This window comes from Syngnathus floridae, chromosome 7, assembly GCF_059516105.1.
Source record: "Syngnathus floridae isolate MCC-2025c chromosome 7, RoL_Sflo_1.0, whole genome shotgun sequence".
In the NCBI taxonomy this organism is placed as follows: Eukaryota; Metazoa; Chordata; class Actinopteri; order Syngnathiformes; family Syngnathidae; genus Syngnathus; species Syngnathus floridae.
This window is the reverse complement of record NC_142419.1, coordinates 14,172,614-14,182,500: the sequence shown is the minus strand read 5'-3', so window position 1 is coordinate 14,182,500 and position 9,887 is coordinate 14,172,614. Positions and strand designations below refer to the sequence as shown.

The 9,887-nt window shown below is 48.2% G+C and overlaps 1 protein-coding gene across 6 annotated transcripts in view; it reads right to left on the bottom strand.

Moving 5' to 3' along the window:
* Nucleotides 1–465: 465 nt before the first annotated feature.
* Nucleotides 466–9,887, bottom strand: part of robo2 (roundabout, axon guidance receptor, homolog 2 (Drosophila)) — a 155,782-nt gene continuing 146,360 nt past the window's right edge. For 5 of the 6 annotated variants that reach the window (XM_088379986.1, XM_088379989.1, XM_088379987.1 and 2 more), the window contains 8 exons: nt 8,605–8,764; nt 7,962–8,225; nt 7,069–7,283; nt 4,067–4,264; nt 3,666–3,824; nt 3,387–3,590; nt 2,587–2,781; nt 466–2,503 (listed from right to left, as the gene is read on the bottom strand). In XM_088379986.1, coding sequence (XP_088236112.1) covers nt 2,502–2,503; nt 2,587–2,781; nt 3,387–3,590; nt 3,666–3,824; nt 4,067–4,264; nt 7,069–7,283; nt 7,962–8,225; nt 8,605–8,764 — 1,397 coding nt within the window. In that variant the 3' untranslated portion in view covers nt 466–2,501. The remainder of the gene's footprint in view (nt 2,504–2,586; nt 2,782–3,386; nt 3,591–3,665; nt 3,825–4,066; nt 4,265–7,068; nt 7,284–7,961; nt 8,226–8,604; nt 8,765–9,887) is intronic. The other variant, XM_088379990.1, reaches the window with a different exon arrangement.

Genomic DNA, 9,887 nt, shown 5'->3' with positions numbered 1-9,887 from the left:
ACACTTGAAAATGGCGGTGTATTGAATGGAGTGTCTGTGTGACGTCACAGATCAAACAGCCAATCAGAAAGTGGGGGTGAGGGCGGGTGTGGCACTTTTCACTTTCATTTAAGCTTTGACCATGATTTTTCCCTAATGAAGTGTCCTGAAAATGGCGGTGTACCTAATAGTGTCCGAATGACGTCACAGATCAAACAGCCAATCAGAAAGTGGGGCGGCTGTGGCACTTTTCACTTTCAAAAGCCCAACTATAAATGGTAATTTTTTATTTTTTATTTACAAAAAAAGGCTTACTATACATGGTCTTTTTTAGCCTCTTTATAGCCTCTTTTTCCTATATTTTTCATGGTCTTCAAATGTAACTTTCTTGAAATTCTTATTTAAAATATTTCTTTCCTTGAATTACAAGGATAAAACATTGATCAACACAAAGCTATGTGAAACTTCAAAGTGAGGAAGACATCGTTGATTTTCAAAAATATTTTATTTGATATTGAGGCGGGTACAAGGGAAACCAAAAGAACATGGATTCATTTTTATCTTACAGGAAGGAGGACAGTGAGATGTGCACGGCCGTCAGTTCTCTTTTTGGGGACGAGGAGGACATGCAAGTGAATTCAAAGGAGGATGTGGAAGAGGACGTGACTTACAAAGCAAATGAAGCGACTGTAGGAAAGACGGCTGATCGGGACCGGACACAAAGATTTCCCCCGACCACTTCTTTTAACTTGCATTTTTTTTCCTTTTCTGATTTTTTTTGAATTAAGAAAAAAGCAACACACACAAAAAGGCTACAAAGAAGCAACAACTTTGAAAGAAAAAGAATTTTGGCTCCTCCTGCGCACCTCATCCGGAGCGCCTCGCAACTTTACAAATAAAACAAAAACACATTTCGTACACCACAAATTGTTATGCATATTCCACGTTAGACTTTTTATCATTTTTTTTTTAATAAATACAAAAGGAGGCCGTGGTGTCAACGTAAAAGAAGGAGAAACACGATTATTGGACATTAAAAATTTGGTCTTTGTCGGAATGTGGGGGGACCGCATGTGGATAGAACGTTTATGTATACATACATAAATATACACGTATATATACATGGACACCAGCAGAATGAAAAAGAACCTGAGATACTCTCGTGCACCTCATTTCCAGAAACACTGGCCACTGTGCGGACTCAAAAGATGAAATACCATCACAACAACCTCAAAAAACAAAAAACATTATCCAAGCACAAAAATACTGAAGAGCAGCAGAGTTTTGGTCAAAGGCAAAGAATCAAACAAAGGATGACATTGTCTGAATTGCAGCATTTTGTTGTAAAGTACTTTTTAAAATTTAGTCATTGAACACACCTTGTAAACATCTGTCATTTTCAATTATCATCCCAATTTAACAAATGTATTTGCGACTTCTTGTCATCAAATAAAAATCACCCCTGAAAACCATCAATATGAATCTTCCAGGATAGATACAATTATAAAGAAATAGCATTTAGTAGTCGATAAACGGCTGTGCGTGTGCGTATGTATGCGTGTGTCACGTGTGCTAATGTCCATTAGGATTTCAGACAAAATCTTGTTAAAGCTCCAATGAGGGCGCTTGAACATCAACTGAGGAGCAAAGCAGTAACGTGCTCCTCAAAAGAAGATTCATTCAAAAGATAAAAATCAATATGTAAACAATTGGGGATGCTCCACATTTACTTAAGTGCTGAAACATCACCTCAGTGTGGTCAAATCATTCAGAACAGAGTATAAAAAAAAAAAAAAAAGACCCCCCAAATGAGTAATTGCTCGCCTTAAAGTGACAGTTTCCTCTCTGAGCTTCCCGGCTGGCTTGCCATTTTTTTTTTTTTTTTTAAACAAAACATCTCTCTGTACATTTCTCTCTATATAATTCTCTTCTTCTCTTTACAGTACAGGAACTCCTCTTCACATCTACTTTTTCTTCATGTCAGCAGGAGCTATGGTCTTTTTTTATTGTGCTTATCACCAAAACGTTGCAGTGCAAAAAACAATAATAATAATAATTAATGGCAACCATTAGCAGATTGTTTGGAAAAAAAAAAAAATAAAAATGACAATTTTATGGCACAGCAGCCACACCGTTCACATATTGTACAAGAAGAAACTAAATAATAATAATAATAAAAAAAACGGTTGGAGGCTTGCATAGCAACAGCAAGTTGAAAGAAGATATTTACAAGGAAATTAGAGATTTTAAAAAAAGGGCGCTCACCACAAGTGTCTCTCTTTCGGACACACACATACACATACGGAGTCAAAGTTTTCCTCAAAGACCAAAAGCATAGTGAGATGTCCAATATGTCCGTGTCTGTACATTGTACGTGGAACATGTTCATCTGTGACCGCTCCAGCCAAAACGTTGTCTGTCTGACCGTCCGGCCGCAAAGAAGGCGAGCACGTCGTCGCCCTTCAAAGGTTGAGGGGGGTGAGCGTCACCATTGGTTTTTCTTCTTTCAGTCATGTGAGACACTCTGTGAGGGAGGGGCAGAGTAGAGGAGTATAAAGTACGTACATAGCAAAGTCAAAATAAGACAAGCTCATTGGTGGAACTCACATAACTCTCCTGAGTACTGCCCTTGCCCGTTGGCCCCCAGGAAGTCGGCGTGTTCCATGGCCGTCCACTGCTGCGGCTGCCGGGGGCCGTCCGTCTTGCGGGGCCCCGTCGAGCCCTTGGAGGAGGTGGTGCCCGACGAGCTGTGGCCGCTCGCCGACGGGAAGGACGGCCGGTGGTACGGCGGGCAGCTCTCCTCTGAACGCGCAAACATTTGGACATGTTAGCGACAAGCCACGACGAGCACGGCGACGGCGCTCCTTTTCCGACGCCAACAACTGAGTGCCAACAACCGGTGGATAAATGTGTGGGAGACCCGCTGAGACGGGCTCGCCCGGATCCGTCTGCCGCCGTCGCGGGGACGATAAAAGCCAAAGTCATTCCCCGGCAGTTTGTGACAAGCGGCGCCTGCCAAAGGCTGGCGCCAGCTTCAAGGGGGGAGGCGGGCAAGCTAAGGACGGCATTTTGGAAGCGGGGGGGAGATTGGGGAGAGCCAGTGCAAGTGTCAGACAGTGCCATCTGTTGACCGTGCCGCAGCATGAGCGCTATCTTTCACACGGAGGAGGACGCAAGCGAGGGAGCGTGCAAACGGCCAAACTGCTAAGTGAGATGAGCAGCCTCCGTCAGAGGCAACTTTTCCAGGAAGCGGAAAATATTGAAAATGCTTCAAAAACAGAGGGCAGCCTTTTTTGGGGGGAGTGACGCTAACGTGCTCATATTTGATATTGTATATATTGTACAGCCGTGTGTTTTAGAGCCAATTTAAATTGACAAGAAAAAAGGCACGAGAGAGTTGCATGTACCGGTTTTGTGGCCCAGCCGCTCTTGGCGGTGATGCTCCAGGGTGGCGCGCGCCAACTGCCTGTCGTCGGCCACGCCGGAAATGGGCGGGCGCTCCAGGGACGTGGCCTTCCTCTCCGGAGGCGGGATCATGCTGTTGAGGCAGCGGCCCGTCTGGGCTCGGGCCTGGATCTGGCCGGGCGGGGGCTCGGGAGGAGGAGGGAGGTCTGTTCGGCAAACGGCACAAAATGGTTCAGACACCCGGCAGAGACATATTCCCATTTAAGTCAATGAGCCCCCACCGTCTGCAGCGGCATCTCTGCGCTGGGGCGCCGCGGCCTGGTTCCGGGCTTTGCGTGCCGGCCTGGTGGCTCTCTGGTGGCCCAGACTATGTGTTCCCACCGTGCTGCCATCCGTCGAGAACGGGCTGCCGGGCCGGTGTCTGTTGGACGAGCCTTTATCTGCGGAAAAAACAAATAAGCGGAGGAATTAATCGTGAATCACGACGTTAGCATCCAGAAAGACAGAGGTCCGGAAAGCCAGGTAAGTCACGGCTAGCAAAGGTGAAAGCCAGGAGAAGAGAGTCGAGGCAGCCATCCCCCAGCCACAAAAGTGCCATGCGCAAAGTGGGCACCCGTAGCAGAAAGGAAGAAGGTGCGTGCCCACGCCGGCGGGAGGGCCGGATTCTGGTCGGCGCACCGACCTCGTTTGCAACGGCCTCGTTTGCTGAGGCCGCCGCCGTCCAGCCGGTAGCCCGCCTTGTCGGCGGCGGCCACCAGGGCCTGGGCGAAGCTGCAGTGGGTGAAGATGGAGCCGTCCGACGAGCTGGCTGAGCTGGAGCGCCGGCTGGAGAAATTGCGCTCGTCCTCCGAGGCCGAGCCCCAGCCGTTGGCCATGGAGCCTGCAACGCCGTCATCGTTGGTGAACCGAGCATCTGGCCAATATTGAGCGACTGCTACCGGAGGATCGTCAGCAATGACCATTGCCACGTCAATTCAAATCCAAAATGTAGATAGCAAAAGTTGGAAGTCAGAAATTGAGCTGCAGTGCATTTGTTTACTGCAGGATGCAGTTCCACTTCCATGTGGAAGACTGAACCAACAACACATCTCATAAAATTCTTCTCCATTTAGTAGACGTCGCCACCTAGTGGCCTGGCATGCACATTGCAGCAGTTGGTTGTCTTCCATGAGACTTTTCTCAAAGCATTTTGCCAGTTTGTGGTGGCGTACCCTTCAACTCAACTTTGACCTCAATCCGCCCTCCCCCTTTGGTTGCCTTGTTAGCAATCTAGGCAGCAAAGCACTTGGGCAGGCGCCATTTAAGACGCGTGTGCCAAAACGGGCCCGCAGAAAGCTGTCACATTAACATCCCTGCTCTGGCGCTCGTCAAAGTCACAGATTTTTACTGACTGGCTGGCACCTTTTTTCCCCCCCCAGCATCTCCAAATGTGGCCTTGAAAAAGAAATATTAAGGCGAACGGATTCAACTCTTTTTGATCAAACTGAATAGGGAATATTTTGAATTGCTTATATTTCCACATAAAATCAATCTTACATGTCACTGAAAAGCAATAGCTTACAAAAGATCCAATTTAGAAAAATATGCAACAAAAACAGACACTCAAACTTCTACCAACAACCCAGGCTAAAATAGCCTCCTCCCCGACATGTTCCTTGACGCCAAGAACTACTTTTGTACGAACATTTTGCGGTAGGGGCAAAAAAGCGGGAGCAGTCTTAACAAGCTGCCGAGCGACGCGGTCCGGAGCTGACATCAAAAGAGCCCAATGAACTGCTCATCTCCTGCAATATGGATGGTGAGGGATGCTGATAGCATTATCATTTATTTACATACACTCGCAAAGCCCCTTCAAAGAGTTTCCACTTCAAGAGTTGCGCCTTCCCTGCCAAAGGTTGCAACATATTTTGACTTCTTCTGCAGTTGGAAAGTTCCACGATGAAAGGAAACTTGTGAAAAATGAACGCTTGCGTCAGGTACAGGAACCTATCAAGTGCCCACACTCTTAAACATTTTATTTTTTATGCCGCTGGAATCTGAGGTGGTAACTACTTAGCACCCCCCCCCCCCTTTGAAATTCCTTTCGGACGTTCGCTCTGAGACAGACAGACAGACAGACAGAGATTTCCAGCGGGTCCAATCCCGCCACGAAGAATAGCGCCGATAATGAAGTGGCGAAAGCTGCCGCAGCTTTGGATATGGAACACTGCCTCAGCATATCACATCACAGAATGACCCCCCCCTTTACTTTCTTTTTCACACCCGCCAACAGCCACTTTCCAATGCAGCGCTTCCATTCCGGGAAAAAAGCGTCGCAATCAAAAATGTCGACGAAGTAACGTAATTTGATAAAAATTCAATCAAGTTTTCTCTTTAAGCTCCAGGGGCGGAAAAGTTCTCAGACTTTTCAAAGCGACTCTGGATGACACAAATTGACGAGAAGGAAAAACTAAATTATTCTATTTCTCGTCACGTTGGAGAATTTGGGGGAGGGGTGCAAAAACACATCTTTTGGGGGGTTACAAAAAAAGCTTTTCAATACCTCAGCACTTTGATAACCCAATTGGACTCGCCATTGAAAATATTTACGATTGACTGGGTTTCATCACGCAAAGCGCCATTTCCGTGTTTGTCTAAAACAATGACAAACGTGTGGAGGATTGACAGGAAGTTTACGGTTATTTGTACAGCCGGCGGGCGAGCGATGGCCGCAATAAATCTTCAGCTGTCGCTATCTTGGCAGGCCGGGAGGGGAGGGGCTGGTGGGGGTTGCGACCGACGACCAGATAGATTAGAAGAAATAGTGCTGTCTTGCGAGTAATACAGTGCGGGCGAGATGCAGCAGATTAGGGCACAGTCGCCGCTTAAATACATCAGCGCTAGCATGTGTCAGCACAAGCTAAACCACACTTCCATCACACGACGCAAAAGTACTTTCCTCGCCGCTGACGGGCCGGAGCAGCCAGCCAAACCTTTGATTCCCCTTTTTTTTACGTTTTCTTCTGGGGCGAGCGAGCGTTGGCGTTTTACGGCGCTCGGGGTGGCCGAACGGCAACGCTCGTTTCTTTTACGCGCGACTTTGCGACGGTCAGCGTGTTAGCCGTGTCGTGCCCTTCATACGTCCTCCCGATCGTTTTGACAGATGGCCGTAAAGGTTTTCAGAGAGTTGTAAACGGTCTGGAATGGAAATAGGCAGTGTCACACGTGAAATTTATTTCAAATCTCCTTTGTGAGATACGGCGCCAGACTTGCACTCTCCTGCTTAAAATTCATGGACTTTTTTTTTTCCTTTATAGGAGGGGGGGTTGATTATAATTCCCCTGAGTGGGCTAGCGGTGTTTAAGAACTTGATTGAGGGACATTGTGTGCATGTTCTCATATCAACAAACACGTTGCAAAGCCACGCGGAACACGACACGTCAACAACAATAATCGGGCAGAACAATTGAGATGAAGGAAACAATGCTCGCTAAGCACCGAGGAAGGCGGGGAAAAAATAAAACCTCAGGTAAATTATCCTCAATTGTTGTAGGTTAAAATACAACCGCAAAAGATGTCAACAACAAAAAAAAAACACTCCCATGAAATTCAGCAATGGTTGTGCAACCCCACCGAAAATTCGCCCGACGATGAACAGATTAAATAAAACGACAGCTAATAATGTGCGAGCCAAAGTGTTCTGACCTGTCAGTGAGCTGTCCAGGTTGTCCATGCTGGAACCCGGCGTGCGCTCCATCCCTCGGGGCCGCCTGGCTCCGTAGCCTTCATCTTCCTCCTCCTCGTCTTCCTCCTCCTCCTCGTCCGCCAGGTCCGTCTCCAGGTCGGACACCATTGTGCTTGACACGTAGCCCACCGGCGGCGCCGGAGCTTGGGGCGGGAGCGAGCCCGCTTGCATGTGCCTGTTGGCCAGTCGAGGACTCATTGACGTGTGTATCACAATAGCGCACATGCTAACCCATTAATTGCGCCCCCAGCTCCACCTTTGCTTGCGCGGCCTTTGACGGAGCAATGGCGTATAATTAGCGGCCCTCTGGTGTTGTCACAAATGCTCTCCGAGCAACATCGTCATTACTGCGGCTAATGTGACATTTCTTTTCTGACTATAAGCCCCCTCCCCCCCACACCTCGAGGCAATGAGCATCCTCGCCTTACTACAGAATGGCGCATGGCCTTCATATGACTTGCATGAACAGCCCTGGAATGTGCGTGCATAAATACTAGGACACGTGTGCAAGCACGGCAGGCGTGCCATTAAAATGAAATGATGAATGGGTTTATCTCCGCTGCGCACACTGGCGACACAAAGAGGAATGGCGAGGGCAGGAACAGAATCAATCCTGCCGCTGCCGGCGACCAATATGCGTACACTAAGCCTTTTCAAAGAACACGCGTGTGCAGGTGTGCACGCTGTTTTTCATTGTCAGGCGGACGCTGGGGCTTATACTCAACGCTTCTATTGTTTTTTCTCTGCTAGCTTCAAACAATCCCCAGTGAGACAGTTTAGTTGAAAATGCTACAAATGGAAGCAGGAAAGCATTTTGCTCATGTTGTGCAATGTTTTGTGGTGGTGGTGGTACCATGTCTGCTTGGCCACGTCCATCTGGTAGGCTCGGGTCAGCTCGTCCAGATGGGCCTGCAGCATGGGCTGCATCTCGTCGCGGGGGGACGGGGTGAGCGTGGCCGTCGACTGCTGGCCGAAGGAGACGGCGGCCGGAGAGGAGGCCAGCCCGCGCACGGGCGGGGTGGGCACGCGCTCCTCCTCTTCCTCCAGCTCGTCCTCCATGCCCTGGTGGAGGTACGTCTGCACCGGCATGGGCGGACCCCAGCCGTCGCTCTCGTACCTGGCCGGCAAAAGACAAGAGGTGCTGAAAAGCAAGACTCACTAGGCTGTGTAGCTATTTGTCAAATTGTGCCGATATTGAGGACAGTTATATAAAAAAAAAAAAAGTGATTTAAAAAAATATCCTTTGACTTATTTTTCGCAATGAGAAAGCTGAAAGATGCGAAGCAAACTTCGCTCGGCCTGGACGAGCCGCTAGCTGTCCTCATAGCAAAATTAAGAAAACGTTTATGAGGGACATTTGTCAGCGGGCGCCCGTGACGGACGTTAGATGGCTGCCGTTTGGAGATTTACAGCGCACGCCGCACCTCATTTGGCGGCCAGCCTATTAAAGCAGACGACTCGACAACTAGATTGCAAACGGCCCTGCTCAAACCTACCCTCCTCCGTCGTGGTGCTTGTTGGGGTAGTGGTCCAAGTCGGTGCCGGGAAGAGGGTGGATGGGGGGTGGGGGCAAGGGAACATTGGCCCAAGTGGAGCCGTTGGCTTTGGCGCCTTTGGAAGCGGCCTTGGTCTTCTTCTTCTTCCCTCCTTTACCACCTGAAACGCAAAAATAAGCTGAGGCCTCACAAAAGAACGCAAATGGTTTTGGAGGCAGCTTCGGAAAAGAAGTGCAAGCTTCTTTGAAACGGAGGGAGCCTTTCAACCGGCTGCCGCCTACACACAAAAATTCAAGGTCGCCTGATGAAAAGCATCCTCCCGTTGATCGATTGGCTGAAAAGCCACCCATCTCCATAGAAACAGCGGCGAGGAGCCGTCCTCGTATCTTGCTGCTCCACCCGCTTTATGGAAAGGAAGGAAGGAAGGAAGGAAGAAAGAAAGAAAGAAAGAAAGAAGGAAAGAAAGAAAGAAAGAAAGAAAGAAAGAAAGAAAGAAAGAAAGAAAGAAAGAAAGAAAGAAAGGACTGCCTCACGATTCTAGCTCCCACAAAAAAAAAAAAAAAAACGACTGTACAACTTCTTCTGGGCGATGTCGGTAATGCACATGGGACCCGCTTCTTCTTCTTCTTCTTTTTCTAGGAAGTGTGGTGGTCTGGCAAGGAGGTTCCCTCCAAATATGAAAAGTAGAGGGGCCTCTCCGCTCTTCTAAATTTAGACACTTTGGGGTTTTTGGGGCACTCCCAGCACATAAGTGCAGGATTGGCCGTGTTTTCATTGGGTGCAGAGGAGGGAAAGCCGCACATAACTCAAAATAATCGTAAAGCATCTCCTATTTGATTTGGCTTAATGGCCCAAAAACAAGACAAAAATAGCAGTAAGGTGAGACGAGCATGACGGACGACGCTGTGCTTACGACAGCGGGAACTCAACGAAACTGGCTTGCTTGCTTGGCATCTGTACGTGGACCCAAATAAGAAATTCTGCTGGGGAAGGAATGGCTTGGAAATTGTAGGACTATTATTTTAGAACATGATGATGACGGCGGTCGTGCTCCACCATTAAAAGGCCATCAAATGCGTACGCAGGCTGCAAATTTGGCTTTTCAAATTAGGCTTGTAAAATGGCCGACATCATATCTTCTGAGATGATTGAAATGGACTTTTTCAGCTAACCTGTAAGAGGGTTAGGTTGGCTTTTTTTTTTTTTTTTCATCGGGCAGGGGAAAGGGAGCTGTCGAGTTGAGGCTCAAGTGGCTAATTGGGCCACGGCGTCCATTTGAGGGA